Below are 26,102 nucleotides of genomic sequence, written 5' to 3'. Positions count from 1 at the left end.
GTTACCAAATACACATGTGTGTACAGGTGTGTGTACACGTGTGTGCACGTGTTTTGTCTTAAGCACTTGGATTACCATAACACAACACCACGCACCAAAGGTCTTGAACCAGAGATGCTTTTTCAGCCTGAGTCTGAGCTCAGGGTGCCAGCATGGTTGGGTTTTGATGGGGTCCTCTCCTGGTTTGCAGACAATAGACTCCTTGCTCTGTGCTCACAGGACCTGCTCTTCCGAAGCAGGCAGATAGAGAGAGGTGGCAAGATCCCTCCTCCCTGTTCTCATAAAAGCACTAATGCTGCCATCAAGACCAACCTTCACTAGCTCCAAGTCCTCATGTCTAAATCCCATCCCTGGGGGTAGAGAGGAGAATCTGGAAAACCGTGACTCAGTACCCAAACCCAGGAGTGTGGGCCCTTTTCAGATACACATACACACACACACACACACACACTCACACTCACACATACTCATGGGTTCACTGAAAGGTCTCTTAGAATCCTAAGAGAGATTTCATGAGTTACCTAGACTTTAATCTGTAGATGAGGAAATTTTGTTTTTAAAAAGCTTACATAAGTTCTCTGAGGCGAGATATTTAATGAATAGAAGAACCTGCAAGAAAAACTGAAATATTCTAATTACAAGCTTCGGCATTACCATATAACTGCCCCAACTCCAATGCAAAGACTTGAATGATACTGGAGACACTGAAATATTGTGAATAAAACTTTTTTTCTGGGAAGTGTAAGTTTGGTAATTTTTTTCTTTTTCAAATGTGTATTCGTCACATTGCTTAGCAATATTGAACACATAGTGAAATATTAGCAGGAACTGATATTTATATTCAGTGGATTATTTAAATAGCTGTGTCTATTGATATTACATATAATTTAATTATCCTAATTATGGGACCATATGAAAACTATCTTGGAACAAGACAGTTTTTATCATACAATGTAGAGAAATATGGATTGTGGTTTTGGATATGCCAAGCCAGGCTAGTTTCTAAGAGCCTTTTTTCTGTTTTGTATTTTAACATTTAGTTGGTGACTCTTCTGTATTCACCGCAGGGTTATCTTAACATTCATGATTTCTTTTTATCCCCACATAATACTGTGATTGGAGCATTTTTTCTGCTAAGTCAATGTAACACCACATGCTCAGAGGGCTGAATGGCTTGCATGGAATGCGTGCCCTGGCAAAAGACTGGGATGGAGCTGCATATTAGTCTTATGAATTCTATGGCCCATGTCAGAAACACAATCATATATTCTTATTGATATTTTTGAAAGGAGGTTGTGCATTATCATGTCCATAAATGTATATAGTATAGCTGACACACTATTATCACTCTCCTCCTTCTCCTTTCCATTATCTTTTGTCTCATTTAGACACCTAATTTCTCTGGACACTGAATCCCTGCATCTGAATATTCTAAGTATTTGTTAGAATTGACTCTCACCAGAAAAAAATGTGGTGTGTCCTTGTTGTATGAAGCACCTATTCTGAAAGAAAAAAGGGACCTGAGTTATCACCAGATCTTTGTAGAGAAAATTCTGTGCGCAAAAATATGGATCAGGCTGTCACATCCTCGCTCCTTCCCACACTACACCCTCATTTACTGGATGGACACTAGATAACCCTGGTGAGAAGTATCAATCACATCATACAAAGCCAAATCTCACCAACACCAAAGCTTCGTTCGTCCACCACTGTGCTAGCCCATCTTCCCCCCATGTGTGCCAGGCCTAAATCTGTTACAGCATGAAACACACACACTTTGAAAATATCAAAGGCCAGAATTCTACCCCCACCAAAGAAATCCACATAAAATTGAGCTCACTGAAGCAAGACAAGCCAGAGGCTGATGCCATCATTTCTATTTATATGTTTTAATACCAGTTCACTGGAGGACTCGGGAACAGTACAGGACTCATAAAAAAAAAACTACCACAAAACTAACTAAAAAAAGAATCACACCACAGCAAAGTAAACATAAGGGCTGAAAGGGCGCTGGAAGAGTAGCGTAGCGGCCTCATTTCAAGGTACAAGGTTATGAAGTACCTTATGACTTTGTGAAAAACCCAGTCCACCAGCACAGAAAGTAGAATCACGAGAACAAATGGTGTATGTGATATCCATGCCTAGGTGATTTACTTACAGGCAACTGCCACAAACACTGAAAACCTTGTCACTCATTTCATTTTATAGGAAGCACCACGTCTGTTAAAATGCTGTTATTTTAGTTGGTTACTACTTCTCTCAAAGACGACAGGTCCTCTAGAAAATAAATGGGTCTTACAAAATTCACTCCTAGGAGAGGAAATGGATAGGTAACATTTCTTATAAAGTTCATATGAAAACCTAAGTTAATCAGGTTTCTTTATTTGCTTTCAGATTTTCAGACGATGCTGGTTGGTTTTCAAGAAAGCATCTAGCAAAGGACCCAGAAGGTTAGAAAAATTTCCAGATGAAAAAGCGGCTTATTTCCGAAACTTTCATAAGGTAAGACCTGGTGCTCTCTGGCCCCTGGAGGTGGGCGAGGGGCGGGGGTGATAATCAGGTCGTGGACAAGATGTGCAGATGTTTCCTAGATAGATGAAATCTGCAGAGGGAAGACACACAAGGCCAGCATAAAATGCCTCTGTTCTAAGAAATGAAGGCATTAGTTTTCTTCCTTCCTTTAATCGTCAGCTGTAAATGCTAGTGGTGCTTCTGTAGACTGAAAGGCTACTTTTTATTGCTACTTCGCAAAATGAGATGACACATAACTCAACCAGATCATTTCCGGAGGTGCTGAATAAGCACTTTCTCTCTCCTCAGGTTAATTGTGCACTTGTTACTTTGATTTAAACTCTGGCCAAAATCTAGGAGATAAAACTTTGGAGACCAGCTTAAGTACTGCTAATTCATTGCTCGTGCATGCCGGAGATTTGGCATACATTTAAGGAATATCAGTGTCCTAAGAATAAAAAGAATAAAAAACATAACTGCCAGAGGGCAGTTATCTAAAAATATCTTTGATAAAAACCTTAAACCCTGGCCTGTTTTCTGCAGTACTATAGAGGATTTGTGATTTTTGCAAGTTAGAATTGCAGAAGAATTGTCTACCGGTGGCTTCATAGATAAGTTTAGTAAACATTACTTCTAATTACTCTTTGGTGGCACCATAGAATAAGTCATCTCAAATAATATAATGTATTTCTGGAATCTTATCTTACATGATACATAGTTCTAATTTCTCCTCCTAGTAATAGCATACTTATCAGATAATTCAACTAATCCAGCTACACAAATAACTATCGTGGAGATTATATCTAAAGCAGATACTAAAATAGCTGAGCTTCTGTAGTTTGCAGTGAGTTGTAATTAATTGCCAGAAAAATTAAGTTCAAGTTTCAGTTCCATCGCTTGCTAGCTCGTGCATATGTGGTTTTCTCATGAGTAGCTGCCTTTTTAAATCATTATAATACATATGTCTAGCAAGTATTTGAGAAATGATGTCTTCAAACAAACAGCATCATATTAGCTGTTCTAGCTGTATAGGATGTTATTTGAATTCTTGAGTTTTACTAGTAGTTTTGTATTACAGTAATCACTGTAGTTTTGAAAATAAGGTTAAGCTTAATTAGGAATGGCTAGGTCACGAAACATAAGCACCTGACATTTATACTATGAGATGATTTTTTAATTAAACAGAAGGTTACAGTTACATAAGTCAGGCAAAGAGTGCATTTCCCTCTGGACATACCTCAGATATCAGTATCAAGAGGCAGTAATGGTGGCACAATCCTGTGTCCTTGTCACTCCAAGACTGAGGCAGAGGGACTTCAATTTCCCCTTTAAATCTGGCCAAGGGAAAATTGTTAAGTAAAAGTACAACGCCCAGGGATCAAGGCCCAGTATAGGCTCAATGCAATTATAAACTGATGTGGGACTATGAATAAACTGTGATGATTAGGCAATATATTAAAATAATAGAGTAAGCGAGTGAACTATTTACAAACTATAAGAGGGATATTGGGAAAATGAACGAAGAATACAATTATTTACTTACCAACTTTAACTCTGTGATATGCTCGATCCAGAAAATACATATTATCAACTAATGAGTATTGATGGTATCATTTAGACATTTGATATGTTTACTGTGAGAGATATCTTCCTGTATAAATCAGTTTTTATACGAAACTGTTATAAAATGGCATATACTTCTTTAACTTCTTGCTGGAAAAGAATTTGAAATTCAAATCACTAGCATCTGAAGGAGGTTATTAAAAATGCATTAGATTTTGAAAATGTAGCTGTATGTAATTGTCATAACAGATATTCAAAACAAATTTATCCTAGATGAAAACTAAACTCAAGCAATTTACATAGGATCAGCTAATAAATTTTCCTTAATTTTCTAAGCCGGTGAAAAAGAAACAGCTCATAGAAATGTTAATGAAATAAATGAGAGTGTTTCCTCTAGGGAGGAAACTATAAATAACATCTTTTGGAAGGATGAATGAAGATGGAATAAAGTTCCAGAGATGAAAAATGCATAGTATCAGAAAAATGATGCTTGAATTGAGATCTGTCTACTATCTAAATCCTCTGTAGCCTGGTATTTTAACATCATTCTCTCCCACCAGCTGTCCCCCTCCATGGCCTGGGCAGGGTTCTATTTAAACTAAGCATTGGAGACAGTCTCAGACTTATTTCTTGTGATCAAATCTTTATCTGGGAAAACGTCTGTATGATTGATCTGAGTTTGACTTTGAGTATATAGCAGTTTGATTCATCTTAGAAAAAAAATACTCCTTTCACTTTTTTAAAAGCATTCCCTTAAAAGCAAAATGGCATGGAAGTGAAGGTCCTGACCACGCACAAAGCACAACACTGTCATTTTGCTTTCAGGAAGAAATGGCTCCAAACCTGGATGAATGCACACTTGATATCGCGAGGAAAGTGTTCAAAGACTAGGGGACTCGAAAATCTGGATAAAAGTTTCCAGGGTGAACCACAATAATTTGAATAAAAGTCTCTTCCTCATGCGTTCACTCTTCCAGTCAATATGTGCATCCATCTGCACTCTCGTATCTTGAAGAAGTTATTGTTTGTTTATAAGCATAAAGCAGCTTTTACCATGCTTGTGCACACACACACACACACACACACACACACACACACACACACACACACACAGATGGGTTTGTGGCAGCCATACCCTAACTCATGGTGTTGTGTTTTATCTATAACATAGGGAGTATTCAATGAGATGTATTATTATACAGGATACTACATGGTGAAATGGTCTGGATGAGAGTCCCTGAAATGGTGACTACAGCCTGACATTAGCAGGAAGGCCAGGAATTAACACCCTTTTCTAGAAGGGGTTGAGGGCCCTGTGAAGTTGTGATCTCAAAATAACAGGGAACGTTCACACCAGCCTTGATCCTGGTAATATTTGAACTTGAACTACAGTCAATTAAAATTTCTCAAGTCAAAATATCTCCTGTGAGAAGCATTCTGGTATGGCTGATGTCCTGGGAAATACTTGACTTTGTCTCTGGGATTATTTTTTTAACCACTCTAATTTTATAACAGATATGGATCAGACTTTTAGAAAATAGCTATGTGATTGGCCTGAGACTGAGTTAGATTATGTGACAGTATAATTGATATAAGAAAATCCACTGCCTAACCCTTCTATTAATTACAATAAAAAATATATGAAAAAAAAAAAGAAAATCCACTGCTTTTCTTTCTCCTTGGAGATTGAACCACAGGCTCTGAACCACCTAGGTTGTCACTGTACTACTGATTAACATTATAGTCCTGTCTCACTTTTTAAAATAGCCATTCATTTTCCTTTGTAGGAAGGAAACCCTTATAATGGTTACATCAGCAAATAATACACGATATAATTAAACACATTTCCCTGTGTGCCAAATGCAAACAGCACAATAACACCCAAACTAAAAATATGACTACATGGAAGGCATCACGCAAAAGACAGGACTATAACTACTATGCAGATAATTTTATTCCAGTCCTGGCCTTGAACTCAGGGCCTGGGCACTGTCCTTGGGCTTTCTCAAGGCTAGAGCTCTACCACTTGAACCTCAGCACCACTTCTGGCTTTTTTCTATGTATGTGATACCAAGGAATCGAACCCGGGTCTTCGTGCATGCTAGGCAAGCACTCTACCACTAGGCCAAACTCCTGTCCCTGTGCAGATCATTTCTATCTCTGATGATGCCTCCAGCAAATCAAGACAATAATTCAATGAAAGAAAAAAAATTGAGACCAATTTGCACGATATGATAGCTTGCAGTATTTTAGAAATTAACTTTACCTGGCAGATCAGATCATATGAGAGAACATTCCATACCACAGTGCTGTTTTGACATTCATAACTTCCATTATTTCAGGAGCATCTCTTCCATTTCCTAGATTTCTTTCAGAAAATCTGTCCGTGTATTATTTTTTAAATTTGGTTTGTGATTGGTTACATCATCATGAAGTTAGAAGACTGAATCTAAGTAACTTGTCACAGCCATCCGGATGCCTTACTGGGTAGAGGGGGCTTTGGGAAGCCTAGAGGTGAGAGAGGTTGGTCATTGAATGGCCATGTTCATGCTGTTTAGCTTAAGAGAACATGGCGACTAAGAATGCTTGTCCTTGATCATATCCCTAAATGTCTTGATCTACTTGCCTGTGAGAGCCTCTGTGGATATCCCTCTACGGAAAGTTTGAGGACTATTCCCCCGCCATGTGAAAATTCTAATCTCCGAGTTTTCTTCCATAGATAGATGGTTCCACTGGCATCTGAGCTACTTCCTTAGGTGGTTTGCTTTTGTTGGGCTTGAGTGTCCCCACCCACACATGTGGTTTTTGTCTGTCAAAAGCTTTGTTTGAACTCTTTCTGGGCTGCAGATCTTTGAGACAAGAATCCACAGTGCAAGCCCCAACTCTCCATTAAAGATTCTCAGTGTGCTTCTCTGTCTCTCACTGACTCAGTCACCTTACAATGAGATGCCAACCCATGGAAGCAGAGGCATAACTTAATGTCAGTTCTAATATGGGTTTATATATGTGTTTCTGTAATTATTTCTAGATGAGGCATTTTCTAAGATGATTTAATATCTGAGTGACTTTGTATTGGTCGAGAGTACAAAGGCTCATAAGACTTGACGACAAACGTGTTGAATAGTCAAATAGGAGACTCTTTTTATGGTCATTTCAGAGTCCGTGATGTCTATCCCACATGACTGTAAGAATGAACTGTACTAGCCAGGTGCCTGGCCTGGTGATACAGTGCTTGCCTAGCATGCATGAAGGCCCTGGTTCGATTCCTCAGTACGACATACACAGAAAAAGCTGGAAGTGGTGCTGAGGCTCAAGTGGTAGAGCTCTACCCTTGAGAAAAGTCCAATGACAGTGCTCAGGTCCTGAGTTCAAGCCCCAGACTGGCAAAAAGAAAACAAGAATGCATGGACTATACTGACTTTTTTCAATAGTGCCTTTTTTATTATTCTTGGCAATATAGGAAATATACAGAATTAAACATTGAGAATATTAATGTAAGTTTTGCTCGGTGGTTATAATAAAACATACGTAAATTTTATCAAGTATTGAAGCATACAAACAAAGAAATAATACAAATATTTAAATTATTGTATGAAAAGCTCAGGAGTGAAGGCTAGAAAGGCTTGCCTATATTAAGTGTAATAATTAAAATAGTAATACATACAAGTTAATATTTTATTAGAAAAATCAAAATTCTCTTTCCTAATAAAGGTTTATTAAACTTGCTCCTAAAAACTATCTTTTCCCCCTAAATTGAACTTTATCACATGGTTTACAAAGTACCGAAATTAATTTTTAAAAAGTATTGGTTAGCTTAATGAGAAGAGTGCAATTTATGTTCTAATACATTTGAGGCCACTTGAAAAAAATCCAAAGGCTAAATTTCATTTTCCTTTCAAAGGATAATTAGGTTAGCAGTAAACATCAAGCACTTTAACAGACAAGCATTCTCAATGATCATGAAGCAAACTGTTAAGATTACAACTTCATAACGATTTCAATAACTAGATTTTTTTTCACTTATATGATAGTAAAGTATGTCACTGTAACTTTATAATGGTAAGATCTGAATTCATACTTACTTTACTAATACTTTGTTCAACTTGTACTGTTAGGCTAAGGAGAAAAAAAGTCATGTAAATACATGCTGTTTTTTAATATTCCCATTTTTATGGAGCAAATATCACCATATTGTTCAGTCTATAGTATCCCTCAAAGTAACTAGAACAAGTAAAATCTAAAATTATGTTTTGTAAAAAAAAAAATCTGCTTATTTAAAATCTGAAAGTATCACGTCTGTAATAGATCCAGAATTAGAGTAGAGATCTTTCTGTAGCAAACCGTGGTTCTGTTTTTTCCTTCCATTATACGGTTTATTATTTTGCCAGTCCTGGGGCTTAAACTCAGGGCCTACGCACTCTCCTTAGACACTTATTGCCCAAGGCTAGTGTTCTGCCACTTGAGCTACATCACCACTTCTGGATTTTTCTGTGTATGTGGTACTGAGGAATTGAACCCAGGGATCCATGCAGGCTAGGCGAGCACTCTACCACTAGGCTACAATCCCAGCTTCAACACACAGCTGTAATTTTTTAATCTTTCATCCTGAGTTGTTTCTGTAGAAAAGATTATATGTCTTTCATCATTGACATGTCTGCATATGATACCATAAATTTGATAAGGATTGTTCTTTGAAGTAAATAAGCATCAATCATCTGATTCCTCATTTGAGTACATTTACATTTGGGCTAGTTCTGTTATTTCTCAGACATTATTTTCAACTGTTGATAATGGTACTTATGGATTTGGATCTGAACATTAGAAATAGTGTTAGATAATTTTTCCTTTAATTCATGTTCTTTAAAATAATTAATTTCAATGACCTCATTAAACTTAAATCAGCATTTTGTGCTCACATAGCCTTCTGAAAGTCAGTTTTCTATAAATAACTTGTTACATTTTTGAATGATGAAAATTTTTCTGATTTTACTATTGAAAAGGTCTAAAATTTCACAATGTTAATAAATGTTGAACATTTTAATGTCACATTGGCAAGTTTTAGCCTAATAAAGGCATTTTTACTTCCATTATTGCAGAACTTTATATTGAAAAGTTGTGTTCATCTAAGTATTACAGTACATAGTAACAAAATAATAAATCCATTCTAATACCGAGAGCAAAAACAAAGATAGGAGATTCAAATATGCCCAGGCTTAGCCTACATCTCTGTGCTTCAGAACTCTTTTAAAATGAGACCTTCTACGCCTCATTTCTACTTTTTACTTTCATATGTCATCTCTCTAGTTTCTTTAAGAGATGATAGCACCCATCTGTAAATGACCACAAAAGCCCATTTTATTCGGGAAGCCACAGGAGCTGCAGAAAGAGGCAAACCCACTTCTAAATGTAAATTTTACAGAACAGCAAACACTGCTAGCACTGCATTAGGCACCAGATTCTTCAAAGCCTGAAACTGGACATTCACATGTGCCTGCTGCATTTTATTTTTGTTATGAGAACACAAAAAATAGAATTTCAGCCTTCTCTTACACCTATCAATTAAATGTTTAGGAAAAGCCTTCAAGATTTTAAATTTTCATCTATCATGTGGTAAAGGCATTATTTTATAAAATATAAACTTATAGCAAAACCTTGCTTTCATGATATTGACAATAATTCTTCAGCAATTTTCAACATTGTTTTTAGGCCTTCATTTGTAGGCTATGTATAGGGAAGATTAATGACAACTTAAAATGTATATTTACTTTTCAAATATAACTTCTTAACTTATTGGGCTAGAATAATATTTGGCTTAAATATTTCTTGAGCTAATTATCTCTAATTGTTTAAGCATCTAAAAGTTAAAAGGTGATATAAATTATTGTTTTTTCAAAAACAGATATTCTTCTCTTCCTCCTCAGGTTACTAATCCTCAGAAATGATAAAATATTGTTGTCTAATTTGTTTTTAATAAGAGGAAATTAATATTTAGAGGTGGAATTATGTATATATACATAATATACATGTATACATATATATGTGTGTGTATATAATGTATAAATTATGCATACACATACGTGGGTATACACATGGTTTGTTTTGTATACGTAACAAAAATTTAGTCTGTTATTTTTTAAATGAGTGATCTTACCCATCTTTATTTTGCATGTTAATTTTCAGGGAGATGAGTATTAGCAGAGAGATCGCTATAACTAAGGGACGTATTGAGGTAACGTTTTTAGATAGTGACAGAGCTATAGGCTTCTGGGGTCTGTGTACACAGAGCCTGCTCTACTCATCTAGAAAGGAGCCTTGTGTAATGGCCAAGAAATCTAGGCCACTCTCTAATTTCAGGTCAGTGACAAGTAACATAAACCTCTTAAAACTGTAGCCACAATGATATCTTACAGGATTGTTTTATATGGTAGAAACACACCCTTAGCCATGCATTGATCTCTTCAGTTGTGTCTGCGCTACCGTGTCTTCAGCAGTGCCAGAGATCCACCTTCAAAGACAAAAGACTTCAGCGTCAACATGATGACATATTCCTATACGTTTGTGTATACTACCAATGTATTTCTACCCAGGTATTTTTATGTAAATTTTCTTCAGGCACTTTAAGTTACCCATGGAATTGGGTATTTTCTGCTCAGCAATATCCTTTATTTACAGTTAAGACACGATAAAGTGAAAGCAAGTTTAATTCAAGACGTCAGCCACAATGCTCCATGTTAGACCCATGCAAAAGGCCCGGCTGTTGAAGATGTCAGACACGGAGCCCCTGTCATCACCAGAGCTGCTCTGTGCACTCTTCAGTGTAATGTGCAGTGGTTTATTTCCTCTGACCATCAACCTTCCTATCCATCGTACGGGCAACTTACCTATTTTGAGAGAATTATTAGGAAAAGTTCTGTTGGGCCTAACATAGATGAAGCTCAAAAACATGTGAATCCTCAAAAAGGGACATTTTTTTGGAGGTAGGGATGTGGCCATCACAAAACTAATTGAGAGGAAAATAGGAATATATACTTTAAGCTGAAATCGCATCATCATGTTTTTCTACTGCCCCCATTCCTCTCATGCTAGGCATTTGGCACTCATTCATTCTGGATCTTTCTATACAAAGGATTTATAAGCTTTTCTCTAAATGACTGAATTCCTAAAATGTAAAACTTGGACTTTGTCATTGGCAGGTGTCTCTCATCCTATCAGGAGCCTGTACAGTAGACAGGAGTGTGGGGAGAGATGAGGTACTGATAACAAACTGTCTCCTACAGATGTTTAATGAGAATTCTCTTTGTTCCACAACAACCATTGGTCATTGAGACTGCTGTGTTAATAAAGAGCAGTGTGGAGTTACTCTATTCAATCCTCGTGGTATATTATTTCAAAATACAGCAAACTATAACCTATGAGCAAAGGAAAAGGCATAGTGGACGAAAGGGGCTCGAATTAACCAGGCATTAATAGAGTTATTTATTGGAAAGTGGTTTAAGGCAATAATAATTCATTCTTTGTTCCAGTCTTTAACTATAGAATATACAAGGTATATGAAGTAAAAAAAATTCTTTTCTTCTTTAAGGTAACTGAGCTTCACAACATCAAAAATATAACCAGACTGCCTCGAGAAACGAAGAAGCATGCTGTGGCAATTATCTTTCATGATGAAACGTCAAAGACATTTGCTTGCGAGTCAGGTAAGACAGACAATTACAGTTTTATCTACAGCTTGAGGAAACGGAATTGCTTTTGAAACAGTGACCCAGACAAAAGACGATACACATCTAAGTGGTTTGGCTTTGTGCAATGACAGTGTGTGCTGGAGGCTTTCGGGAAGTTCAGATGTTGATTTCTAAGGTGTTTGGGATTTTTTCTTACCTCTCTGTCTCTAGATTTTGCTCCCAGGTGGTCAGCAGACTTATGAGATTTCTGCTCAGGTTCCGAGAGTTAAGTAAACAGTGTCTAGCCACACTGACATGAACTCCTGACTTGTATTCTGCTTTGTGCAGAGTGTAGCCATAGGCACTAACTAGTGCAATGATGGGGTGAGATGTGCAAAAGGCCTAACAAAGCACAACCAAACTCCCCAGATGTTTCCAAACAGAACTCAGAACACTTTGCTGCCTTCTCTGATTCTTAGTGCTACAAGCAAATACATTTCAGGTTGTGTTCTAGCATGTCAGTTCATAAAGCGCTCTGACAGCAGCGACACACAAGCATGTGGTAGTATGAACATGCAGCATTTTCTGTGTTAGAATCTCTGTGCTACATACCTTATTTGCTGCATTGTTTGATGAAATGGTCTTTTCTTTGTATAATGCATTTTGGCAAAGACTACTAAAGGTTTGACAGATGTGAAATTAAAACAATAATGAAGGCTTTATGGAAAGGTTTATTGTGTATGTAAATTGAAAACAAAAGAGTCCAGTTTTACATGTTTTAACTGGGTACTTTTAATTAATGTTAGGATGTTATACTTAAGTCTGGTCATTCCACTTAGCCTAACTAAGACTGCTTGGGCTGGGAATGTGGCTTCGTAGTGGAGTGCTTGCCTAGCATGCATGAAGCCCTGGGTTCGATTCCTAGGCACCAAATAAATAGAAAAAACCTGGAAGTGGCTCTGTGGCTCAGTAGTAGTAGTAGAGCACTAGCCCTGAGCACAGAGAGGCTCAGAGACAGAGCCCAGACTCTGAGTCCAGCCCCAGGACCAGCAAAAAGAAAAATAGAAAAATGACAACTTGACTTACATATAAATGAAAACCTTTCATTAATCCTCCTTGTAAGGACGCTACACATCAACTTTTACTTGGCACATGAACTGGGTTTAAGAATATTATCGATGGGCTGGGTGGCTTCATGGTAGAGTTCTTGCCTGGCATGCATGAAGCCCTGGGTTCGATTCCTCAGCACCACTTAAGCAGAAAAGGCCAAAGGTGGCATTGTGGTTCAAATGGTAGAGTGCTCGCCTTGAGCACAAAGCAGCTCAGGGACAGTGCCCAGGCACTGAGTTCAAGTTCCAGGATTGGCAAAAAAAATTTCTGTAATGAGAATAATTAGAAATGCTTACATCTCAAGAGAATACTTGAAAAAATAGTTACAAAACTTTATCCCGAAGTAATTATGCAATCAATAGAAATGTTTCTTATTCTTTATGAAGTTTAATTCTTCATCCAATATAGCTATCAGAGAAATACATGCTTAAGTAAATCATGGTTAGCCAGGCTTGATGGTTCACTCCTGTAATCCTAGCTACTCAGGAGGCTGAGATCTGAGGATCACAGTTCAAAGCCAGCCTGGGCACTAAAGCCAGTGAGACTCTTATCTCCAATTAACCACTAGAAAACCAAAAATGGTGCTGTGGCTCCAGGTTTAGGGTGGTAGCCTTGAGCTAGAGAGCTCAGGACAACACCCAGTCCCAGAGTTCAAGGCCAGTGAAAAAAAAAATATATATATTATACATAGATCACTATTGTGAGAAAATGGACAGTGATCATTAATCTCAATGTATACATATCTCAGCCTTAAAAGTTTTTAAAGTATTATTTTGTATCTAGATAGATGGATATCAGTTTATCACTTTTCAATGAATACAAAATATATTTCTCAAGAATATTATTTTATAAAATAACATGTTTATGTTATTTAAAAAAAGATATATACCTATCTTCTTGAATTACTACTCATCTCATTTTCTATAAACCAGGAGATTTCTGTCATATTCTTTTTCTTGGGCTTCACCAGTCTTTCCTTCCACATGTCCTCCAGAGAAGATGCTGGAAGAAACCGCAGTGAATTCAAAATGAAACGTAACCAGAACACATGAAAGGTTTTTTTTTTTTTTGGTCAGTTGTGGGGCTTGAACTCAGGACCAGCACTGTCTATAAGCTCCTTTTGCTGAAGGCTAACAACACTCTGTCTATTTGAGCCAGAGCACCACTTCTAATCAAGCTTTATCCTTTAATTCACATCTTCAGCTCTATTAAAGCATTCATGACAAAATAAAACAGCATATGTTTGAGGCATGTATACAATTTGATACTTTGATATGTGTGTACATTATAAACATCACCTCCCCAAGCTAATTAACACATCTGTCACCTCACTGCTTTCATTTTCTTCCTTTCCTTTTTCCTTCCTCATGGCAAACAACCTCCTGACCTGCATTCCTGGAAAACAAAGAACAATTACAAAACCTGTATTGGTTCCAACTTGGGCCATAGATCTTATACATGTTAGAAATGAATTGCTTTCTACATCTATGTGCAATCTTTATACTTAGACTTAAGCAGATGTAGCCTACACTGAGATCCAGCCTGCTGTGTTTCAAAAACATAATAAAGAATAAATATAAAGATGTGTGTATGTACCTAGGGTATGGTTCCACAGAAGGATTCATTTTAAACATTGCATTTCCCTATCAGAAAACCTCTATAATATACAGATGTTAGTTTTAGAAGTATCACTTTGTGCTTACCAGTCAGGAAGATTTTTCTCCTGTGAAGCATCTCCACGTGAGGTCTTCATGACAGGGGAATGGCTTTTTATATTTATGGTAATAGAACTTTTATTAAAATACAAAACTATGACAGTAAAAATGAATAAAATATGAAGATTTTTAAACCCATTATAGAGTAAAATATATCAAGTTGTTACACATATTATCTGTATGCCCTAAACTAACAGCAGGTTTATATCTGGGAGAAAGGAGGAAATGTGTTTTATTGACAAATTAGAAACACTCACTGCCACTGTCAGAGTTACACAGCTGTGGACAGTCTTTCCATCTCAAGTGATGTTGGACTCGCACTTTCATGAGCAGTCCATTTCTTTGGGGATAATAGAAGGCATTTCTGTTCATGGATGGGTCCAATCAAAAGACTGCTTGAAGCACACTGGAACAACTCCCATGTCTAGCTGATTCCGTGATTATGGGGTAGAATGGTTTGTGTATGACCATCTGCCTCTTAGCTATCCTGCTAAGAGATGTGGAAGCCATCATCAAAAAGAATAGAGTGCCCTTCTGTGATCTGCCATGTGGGGGTTTTGAAGTTAATTCTTAGAGGAAGCATAATGGCTGGAGTGGTGACAGCACAGTGAGACTTCACACTTGTAATGCTCTTTACAGACTCACACTGAAGACAAATACTAAATTTAAGTGGCATTATCTCATAGAAATTTTAATCTGAATGATTTTGGTGGTATTTGGGCATGGTTTTCTCATGTGGCATGAGAAATCAGAGACACGTTGATGTGAGAAATTGTGATGCGACTCTTTCCATGGTAGTGTCTGGAATCAAATTTAGAAAGTGCATCAGTAAAACTAGATACCAGTGGCTTGAGCCTAAAATCTTGTCTACTCTGAAGGCGAGACCTGAGGAGGATGGTTCAAAGCCATCCTGGGCAGACAAATCTATTGTACCTCTATTGACAATTAACTCCAAAAAATATAAAAATAAAAGTAAAAGAAACAGAAGTGGAACTGATGTGACAGAGCTACAGCCTTGAATGACAAAGCTAAGGGATACCATCCAGTCCAGGCGCTGCATTCAAGCCTCAGTGCCACCACAGCTGGCTGACTGACTGAATGAATGAATGCACGAATAAATAAAAATAAATAGGGTCGGGAGTTTGGCCTAGTGGTAGAGTGCTTGCCTAGCATGCAGGAAGACCTGGGTTCAATTCCTCAGTACAACATACACAGAAAAAAGCCAGAAGTGGTGCTGAGGCTCAAGTGGTAGAGCTCTAGCCTTGAGAAAGTCCAAGGACAGTGCTCAGGCCTTGAGCTCAAGTCCAGGACTGGAAAATAAATAAATAAATAAACAAACAAACCATGTCAATGGCGTGGGCCACAGAGTCATACCCACAGAGATCTGACTCTGCCTAGAATGTGTATGGCTGAAAAGGCTCTTTGATTTGGGACATTGACACAAGAAAGAAATCAGTTTTCCCTGAGAAGAACAAACTATGGAGGCTGCTGAGTGATTCCGTTAAGCACAGCCAGGTAAATGTAGTACATAAAATATTGATGTAGCATGACTTATTCACTGCGGACTGGAGACTGGAATACTCCAGAAACAATAGCTTCACATAAAATCGCCTGCCTCCTGGAAAACTCAGCTTTTTCTGTCCTTCCCTCCTCCCCCAACAGTCGTTTTGTTCTCTGTTTCTGGTGCTATTTGTGTCTCTGTCTTTGAACTTGGTGGTCACTCTGTGACCATCTGCTCAGTCCTGGTGCCGTGTGTCCCTCGGGGCAGAGACGCTCCTCACTGAGCTAGGTCTCGGTCTCTTCCACACAGCTCACCCGTGACCTGCCACTGTGCCAGCCACGTCCGTTTCACCCATCACATACCTTCCAGAAAGTCGTTTTAGGCACAGCTAGGGTATGCTCAAAATGTTAGAAACTAATTTTTTGAGCTTTCTGATCAATTACCATACAGTGTCAGCTGGGAAATTGTGGGTGGGCTTCTGACATTCTCTTCCTATTTCCTACATTTAGAAAATGCACTGTGCTTTATGCTCAGAATTTACATAAACTGCATTACCTTTGCTGTCACTTGAAGTTTTGCCATATGCCACTGTGTCATATAGAACTGTGCTTTTCTAAGACGCTAAGCCGACTATATTTGGGTTTCAGGACTTCTGAAATCTCTGAAGCAGAAAAATTCTTTGAATATTTTTATGCAGAAAATGATGCATTTTAGCATTTATGAGGTTTTGAAAATATTGAATAAGTTCCCTAAAAGTAAGAAGTCATCTTAAGAAACTACAAAGATAGGTAAAGCTTTCATTTTAACTTCCTAGAAAATGTTTTAGACCATTAATAGTTAGTAGGGCATCAGAAATGAAAACTGAGTTTCTGTTCTCCTATTTGTCTCTGAATACTTGGAAAAATTTCTCCACGAACAGATTAGTGATGCCATGGACTGGTCAGTGTTCCTGCAATGAAAGTGAACTCTCCAATCTTAACCCCTGTGCTTTGACTATGACCTTGGGAAAAATCAAGATCTAAGGGACCCCTGTCTTCTTAAACACAAAGAGTGTTTACTAAACAGCGGAGGCTGGGATTTAGATGCAGACACACAGGAGACCTGGACTGGAGATGGAGGCAGGGATTGTAACCAGGCTTCCATAAGGCCAGCATTATGTTCAGCCTGCAAGAATGAAGGGGTAGACACAGGACAGATCTTTGGGGTGGAAACAACTCTGGTGGAACCTTCAGTGGACGCTGTGGCCTGCAGAACCCCTCCAGGGAAGAGTTCCATGTTTTAAAGCATCCAGGTTGTTTGAAAGCATGCAGGATGTAATGACTTGTGTTGGCAGCACAAGGAAATTAATTTATACAGAGCTTTCCAAATCATGTTTTAAAATGTAGGCATAGCCAGGCACCAGGGACTCATTACCTGTAATCCCAGCTACTCAGGAGGCTGAGATCTGAGGATCACAGTTCAAATCCAGCCAAGGCAAGGCTCTTCTCTCCAATTAATCAACCAATGTCCAGAAGTGGAACTCTGCCTCAAATGGTAGGGAGCCAGCTATGAGCAAATAAAAGCTCACAGACAACACTAAGGTCTGGAGTAGGACCAGCATAAAAAACAGCCCACAGATCAGGTTACCATGAGACAGGAGCAAGAACCTCTGGAGTTCCTGTTTCTAAAACTCCTGTCTCAGGGGCTGGCTAAGATTATGCAGGGCATTTCAAAAGGCTAGGAAAACAGATTTAGGTATTTTTATCATAAAGAAACAGTAAAAGTTTGATAGCTTGACATGATTTAAAATGTTTATAATTTACACATGTAGCTAATCATTGTATCCGTGCATCCATGGTATAATTTTCATTTTATATACCAGTTAAAATGTAATTAATAAAACCATCAAAATAAAGCATAATAAAATGGTTATATAAACGCCACCAACAGGTAGGTGGTGATAATAAATTCCTCCGTGTCTTTCAAGAGTACATTTTAGAATGGAGGCAACAGCGTGGAAATAGCTACAAAAAGACCTAGAACCCACAGTAAAGTCATGTATTTCTCAAAACAAACACTTTTTTCCTGTGTATCAGTGATACACATGTTCTGCCTCAAAAGTCTGATGTCAGCTACTGACAGAACACACAGTAGGAAGCTCAGCCTAAATGACTTCAGTCAGACATTCAGTCTGAAGACAGGAGCACCCAGGAAAGGAGAAGCAGCAGGTTGTTTCCACCAGAGTGTGCTGGGACTGAGGAATGCTCGCCCCGGGATGGGTGCGGGACATCTGTGCACCTCCACAGAAGCCAGCCTGCAGTCCCCACCACCTACTATTCCACAGCGCTGTCACCATAGCCAGACCTGCCAGCAAAACCCAGGGTTTTCTTAAAGAAAGAGTTTTATGAGACATGCGAATCGGACCCATTGGGTATCAGAAGTAGAGAATCGCAATTATAGATGATCGTACCTTGTACAAACCAGATCCACAAAAGACAATTGTTGTTGATTAGTGAGTTTTTCTCCCTCGAAAATGACCTCATGGCACAGTAGAGAGGCTTTAAGATTAAAAAGAAATTTATTAATTGTACCACGAGTTCTAATTATTTTAAGTAGAGCAACAGATTTTCATGTTGCTGGTTCCTTTTTAAGATCCATTTTCAGAGACATGTTAAGTATCCACCATTCTAGAAGAGACCACATAGGAAATCGCTTAATTTTCAGAAGAAAACTTTCTGTTTACAGTGGTTTTCAGGACACATCTTCTTCTTAGCTTATGAGCTCCATCTTTTATTTTTATGACTTTCTGTAGCCCCATAAAGCAAGAAAATAGAGGTTAGGGAATTGTAGATTAGCTCACAGTTTGATAACCCTTTGTCTCTTGTGAATTCAAGTATTGCGTTATAGAAGCTCATCACAATGACATCTGAAGAATTTATTTGTTTTGATAGCTCTTCTTTCTTGAAGAAAATATACCAAAAGTATTGGAGGCCAAAGGCACTTTTTGTTAGTGTTTTACTGAATTATTGTGAGAGAAGAGCCATGGGCTTTTGTGTTTAAGTGTCCTCTTGCCTTTTGCTTCGAGCTGTATTTTCCTGTCTTTAAGTGCATCTTTCTAAGCACAGAGCTGTGACTCTCTAAACGACATAGAACTTATTTATAAACAGCCAGGCAGATGTCGGCATGAGTCAGTGCATGCTACCACGGACTCTTTAAACAACTTGTAGGCACAGGATGGAAATTGTAGAGGGACACAAAGAAAATTGAGACTTGGAGATGTGAACAATTTTAGGAGCAAAATTATCATTATTGTCTAAGGTTTGTGAATGTGAACACTTTTCTAAAAAAAAAAAAAAAAACCTCAAGGTCAGTTTCCATTTGGAAATTCTTGGAAGATTTACTCTTTTAAATCCTTACCTGGGAAGAGAAAAACAAATGGCTTGTCTCTACTTCTACCATTCTTGGATCATGGAAAAGTGACCTGAACCCATCTGAGTGCTATAGGTCATTTCACCATTCCCATGCTTTGCTTTCATGCCCTGTGGTAATGGCTGTCTACATGGCATATATTATATTCAAAGGAGCTTAGTGTCTAGAAAAGAAGACCAAAACGATCTCATCACACAAACAGGAAGGAAGGTAATCCAGTCAAAATGATTTGTTAATCGTCTGTGTCGTCCAGGCGATAGTGACTCATGTTTCCTCTAAGTAAATGTAGGTCATTCGGAAATGATGGATCCAGTTCTGCCCGATGCCAATTACAGGGCCTCGCTCAACTCTCAGACCACAGACGTGCCCTGCGGAGTGTCTTTGTGCTCTGCATCCTGCTCTACACCACGCACACATTTCAGTCTCTTCATAACTCCCACCTCCATCTTCGGAGCGTTGAGATGATGGAATGCAGGCATGGGGCATAAGTGACATGACCAGGACGGGGAGTCTGGCAATTTTACTCCAAGGCCTCCAGTCCTCCTGCCACAAAGCAGATGCCTTGGCCTCCATGTTTCTGACTGCAGAAGGGGTCCTTCACCTTCCACCAACAACTAGGGGCATTGGCAGTCGTTAACCCTTTAGTGACCAGAGCCCACTGTTCACTTCCTCAGAGATCAACTCTTGGATACAGAAGGTTCATCATTTCAGAAGTTGACGTGTTTAATCCTTCTAGAAACAGTTTGGAAATGAATCGGCCGAACTTCTTAACCTTTGAAATCCTCTCTTCTCCTAACCAATCCTGAAAGTGGATAAGGGTATTTTATCCCTACCATCTTCACCCGAGTTCCTCATCTTCAATCCATTCAGGATGTCAGCCAACTTAGCAAGTTAGCATAACGTTTATTTTTGCCACCTATCAGTTGAAAAAGGGATACTGGAAAGATTTTTCAAATCCTTTCAAATGTGTCAAAATAATTTAGCCCTCTCATAAAACCTGCCAGTGGTCAAATCTTAATGTTAAGTTTTGGTCCTTCTTGATCTAAAACCAATGAATGATAGGTTGCATCTTCTTCAGTGATCAGAGCAAATGAAGAGGGAATGGGCACCTCTCAGCTAACAGGAAGGTTATTCTTACTGCTTATAAATTATAAAAAGAATCTCTAATCTCTGCACCATCCCATTCCTTCCCTAAGTCACAAGACTTTGCGAAGATGGAAAATACTGTGTGTGTCTGTGTATATGTGTATAATTTCAGGAGTCAGGTTTTTTTTAATTAACAGATTCCTGAGTATTTTTTTCTTTAACAATACTATTTATGAATCCAAGCCACCAGTTCCTTTTCTAATTACACATGTAATGTATTAGTTTTGTGTGTCTTTTTCTTTAATGCAACTCATCTGATTAAACCTGCATTTTCCCTATCATGTATCCCCAAACATTTTTCAAAGATCAGTGCTATTGGAATCTTGCCTGCATCTCGTGATACTGAACATTACTTCAGGTTTTTTTTTAAAGTATTGGCATGAAAATCACTATTAAAATACTTTGAAAGTAGAAGGAAGTTCTAGAACAACCTTGAGGAAGCAACTCTAGAGATCTTTTTTTTAATATTTTTAATGTAATTAATAAAAGGGTTACATGATATTTGCCAGATAGAAGGTGCATTAATTCACATACATTGATACTCTTTCACATGTCTTGGTCCCCATTACTCTCCCCCCCACCCCCCCATCTTGGTTTTCCCCCCTTCCCTATCCTATTTCAAATAACCAAATACAAATATATCCAATATATCAGATAACAAAGTGAGATACTGTAACAATATGAGATAACCAAGGGACAGCAAAAGAGATGAGAGATAACATAGTACATTAAGGACAACAATCATTCATTGTATGGCTTTTGTTTCAATATCCTGGAGGTCCTTTTAATTAGCTTCATAATATATGGCCTTATGTATCAAGGTTTTGCTCTATTGCAGATCTCTGCTAGTAGAGCCCAAGGTTTCTACTGATTATGACAAATGAGGGAAACCATTGAGCCTAAGTTTCTTTGAGTCTGGCTTACTTCACTTAATATGATTTTTTTCTAAGTCTTTCCATTTCCTAACAAATAGGTCGATGTCATTTTTTCTGACAGCAGCACAGAATTCCATTGTGTACAAATACCACATCTTGTTGATCCACTCATCAACTGAGGGACATCTAGGTTACATTAAACTTCAGAGTTTTTGTATGGCAAAGGACATAGCTAGTAAATTAATTAGGAAGCCTACAGAGTGGGAGAAGATCTTTACCAACCACACAACAGACAAAGGTCTCATATCTAAAATATATCAACAGCTCAAAAAAATTGAATCACTCCAAAACTAATCTCCAAAGTAACAACCATCCCATTAAAAAATGGGCCAAAGACTTAAAGAGAGTCTTCTCTGAAGAAGAAACAAAAATGGCCTATAGACTCATGAAGAAATGCTCGACATCTCTGGTCATAAAAGAAATGCAAATCAAAACAACTCTGAGATTCCACTTCACTCCAGTTAGAATGGCCAGGATCAGGAAAACAAATAACAACAGATGCTGGAGGGGATGTGGCCAGGAGGGATCACTACTACACTGTTGGTGGGAGTGCAAACTCATTCAACCACTATGGAAAGCAGTATGACAATTCCTCAAAAGACTAAACATAGAGCTCCCCTATGACCTGCAATTCCACTACGTGGCATTTACCCAACCATCCAGAAACTAGGGCATTCTAAATCCACCAGTACAACAATGTTCATTGCAGCATTATTCACCATAGCAAAGATATGGAACCAACTCTAGAGATCTTAAAACTGCCTTTCTAGTTTCTTCTAGCACCTTCCATGTCCTCACTGCATAGGTGAAGATTCAGTGCCATTGAAAAGGTGATAAAGTGAGCAAGGAAAGGCTCTGTAGTCTTTATTAGGGTCAAGACCAAATTAGAATTCATTTTCAGGTCACAAGTTGCAGCTCTTTCATTACATTCTCATGACTTCAACTCTAGTTGTATATTTTATGGCCAGAGAGCAAGTTTTGTCTATCAGTGGCTTTATCAGGTTCTCCTTTCCCGTGTCTGAGGAGAATGGCTCACCTTGAATTGCTTTACTGTAGAGCTTGGCTTTGAAGGATGAATTCCACCAACATCGATACAGTAGTAACACACACCCTGCCTTTTCTCGCCCATACTGCAGCACCACTTCTGCATCTGTTACTGATATTGAGTCATTTCCTTGCGCTAAAGATACAGCGTCACGTATCAATGGCCGCATGCACAAGTTCAGGCCCTGAAGACAAGAAAAGGTCTTCAAGTCTTTCAAAGTATTTTTTCCCTTTAAGAAAGTTATCTTAATTGTTTTAGAATATCAGGCTGTTTCCTATGTCTGCCTCAGCCTCAACATTCTCATCATTCACTTTGTTTTATTTGAACCAAAACCCAATATGCATATACAGTATTGAAATGATATGGGAAAGATGTTCATAAACTCAGGCTTGGCCATTCTGAAGCCAGCTTATTTCTCATTTCATGAAATAATTCATAAATAGTATGAATAATTCATAAATATGTCCATAAAAGCAATTTACCAACAGAAAAATGGACATGTCAGTGTTTCCAGTGGTAGAATTAAATGCACCATAGAATGTGAAGCAAGGAAGCCGTGTGGCTCCAACCCTGTATTCCTGGATAAAGAATATTTTCCTCCATGAAGGTTTGACTCTATGATAGAGCGACTACCCTGGATGTCAGACAGTGCCTCATTCCAAAACAGAGGGACTCAGTGCTATCAGAAAACTCTTTAGAAAACTCGTCCCTGTGCCTTGTGGGTGATGAACAGGACTCTGTTTGCCTTTGTGTCAGTCACCCTTCCTGCATTCTTCAACTAAGAAAATATTTATTAAGTGTCAACTGTGTGGAGCTTGGCTCTAGTCATCAGGGATGGAGCTGTGAACAAGCAGAGAAAATTTCCTGCTGTCAAAAAATAAAGGAAAAAAAAGCTGTAAGCCAAAAACTCCTCATCCAGTGGAGAGAGACAAAAAATGAGCACAACAAACGAGTGTTTAATAATGTGGTGAGACCTTAGGGAGACAATTGAGACAGGAAGCAAGAACCATATTGCCCCAAGAGAAAGTGGGACTGACCTCCTACTTTCAGAACAGGAAGTGGCTTTACATTTTGGAATTGCATGTCCTCAAAAATGAGGCTCTTGTCTCCAATGGAGAGTGAGAGATGGAGCAGGAGTAGGAGCTGCCTTGATGCTAAAGAGATGACATTAGGGCTCAATAAAGAGGTAGGCGGGGATAATCAAATCCACAAACCAATATTAAAGAGATTTACATCTCAAAGGGGTAATTAACAATTATCTGGTTTTCCTTAACCCAGTGCTTTAAGGATAGGGAATCGGAGGCCTTCCACTTGGAGCCAGAGGGCTTGGCAAGCAAGGCTTGCTTCAAAGCTCCCTTTAGAGGTCTGGAGGAGAAGATTGTCCACACTGGCGCCCAGAAAACGCGGTCTTGATTGTTTTAGTCTCCTGTAAAGGTGGCTGGCTGAGATGGCCTTGGAAGGTGTCTTGCCTAGCCTAAGACAAAGGCACAAGAGCAGCCAACACTGGTGGCTCTTGCCTGTAATCCTACCTACTCAGGAACCTGAGATCTGAAGATTGTGGTTCAAAGCCAGCTGGGTCAGAAGAGTCCAGTGAGATTTTTTTTGCCAGTAAATAACCAAGAAAGCCAGAAGTAGAACGATGGCTGATGTGGTTTAAAGTCCTAGTCTTGGGCAAAAGAAGCTCAAGGACAGTCACTGCCTGGGCAGTTTACATTCCTGAACGTGTAATGTGCTGATGTAAGCTAGTCTATCTAAGTGTGGGTTACGGTATAACACGTTTCTAATACCTGCTTTTGACTTACAGATATGCTTAAAATCTGTCTCTGAACTGGAGTTCTTCACAGACACACAAGCTCATTGTGAGATTTACTAGTAGAAGACTACCCAATCTCTAGACCTAAGTATGACAATGAAGCTCCCTGAAGCCACTCAAGCAAGAATTTACCAAATTAGCTATTTACATAGGATTACAGAGATGCAGTGGCCTATTAAAAATGCCTCCCTTTGGAGAGAAGAGCTTAAGACTTCATCTTTTCTGCACAACAAGAGAGAATTTGAGGTGTATGAAGGGCTGAGAATCATGGCCCCTGCCAGCTCTAACCAGTAGCTGTTCTGAGAACACTCAGAGAGCCACACACCACAGAACAGCTTTTTCTTTCTTTCCTTATTTTTAATGGTGTTTACAGCCTGTTGTTCCTAGAACAACCCAACAGATGGCTGTGGTCTCTACTGACAGGGAAAGAGACCATGTTTCTGGCATTTGCTGAATGCACCTCACTTCAGAAAGAAGTTTTCTGAAGCAAAGAATAAGATACCAGACATGATCGCTGCTGCTTTTCAATCAGATTGCGCGGCCACATACTAAACATGGCTAGCATGTTTCACCTCCCACGTGTTTTATCTAATTAAAAGACTGACAGTCTGACAGTCTCCCCCCCGCCCCACATCTCTTCCTGCATCTGTCACATTTGTTGAAAATGAAGTTTGCCATAAAAAAAAGTGAATTTTAATGTTAATTTATTTAGAACGTAGAATGAAAGCATCATTAAGGTTTGGAAAGGAGAAGTGGATTCACGTAAGGAAAGTACTTTTCTCTCCAGTCACAACCTGAAGGGTTGCTTCGACCTTGAAAGTGAGCTAATTTTCACATTGAAGGATGGGCCCCTCAGAGTGTCGGCACCCAGCCCTATTCTTCCTCCAGCATTGTGGTCGTCTCTTACTTTCTTTCTGTACCCGTACATACTTCCGGTAGAAATCAGAGCATGGCTTGACACTTCCTTCCATCACTGAACACAAATCGACATGCAAGTGTCCAGGAAAGGACAAAGACCCACCTGATCTTTGTAAATGACATTTCCAGATCAATGAGAAATACGTTTTGGCATTGCCTAGCTCTGTAGCCTTTATTGTACCATACATTCTTGGAACAAAATATGGAAAATCAATAAAGAAGTATTACTCCTTATCAAATCACAACTCTTGGGTTTTTTAAATCTATATTAGGAATTCATGCTAAAATGTATTTATGAGCCGGTGTAGTGGCTTATGCCTGTAATCCTAGCTACTCAGGAGGCTGAGATCTGAGTATCACAGTTCAAAGTCAGCTCTGGCATTAAAGAACGTGAGGCTCTTATCTCTAATTAACCACCAGAAAACCAGAAGTGAGACTGTGGCTCCAGCAGTAGGTCAATATCCTTGTGCTGAAGAGCTCAGGGACAACACCCAGGCCCAGAGGTAGGGTAGTAGCCTTGAGCTCACAGCTCAAAGACATCACCTAGGTCCAGAGGTCAAGCCCCACAACTGACCAAAAAAAAAAGATATTTTACTTCAAAATTGTTTTGCATTAATAAGAAAAGCTATATATATTTCTTTGCTTTGCTTCCAGTGATTAATTATTCATGAAATACAAATACAAATAAACTCTCAGAATACTGCCAAAGGCCTGAGTTTAGAGTAAGAAGGTTGCAGTTTTCCATGTAAAGTGTTATAAAAAAAAATTGAAATCAT

At 38.6% G+C, this 26,102-nt stretch overlaps 1 protein-coding gene across 1 annotated transcript in view; it reads left to right on the top strand.

Annotated features, from left to right (window-relative positions):
* Dok6 (docking protein 6) overlaps positions 1-26,102 on the top strand; it is a 254,819-nt gene that overhangs the window by 95,165 nt on the left and 133,552 nt on the right. Inside the window, exons 2-3 of the mRNA XM_090352975.1 lie at positions 2,395-2,502; positions 11,657-11,771. Of these exons, the coding sequence (XP_090209101.1) occupies positions 2,395-2,502; positions 11,657-11,771 (223 nt within the window). The remainder of the gene's footprint in view (positions 1-2,394; positions 2,503-11,656; positions 11,772-26,102) is intronic.

This window comes from Megascapheus bottae, chromosome 19 (assembly GCF_031878675.1).
Source record: "Megascapheus bottae isolate mThoBot1 chromosome 19, mThoBot2.hap1, whole genome shotgun sequence".
NCBI classification, from domain to species: Eukaryota; Metazoa; Chordata; class Mammalia; order Rodentia; family Geomyidae; genus Megascapheus; species Megascapheus bottae.
Note: the sequence above shows the minus strand (reverse complement) of the source record. Positions and strands in the feature narration are given on the sequence as shown.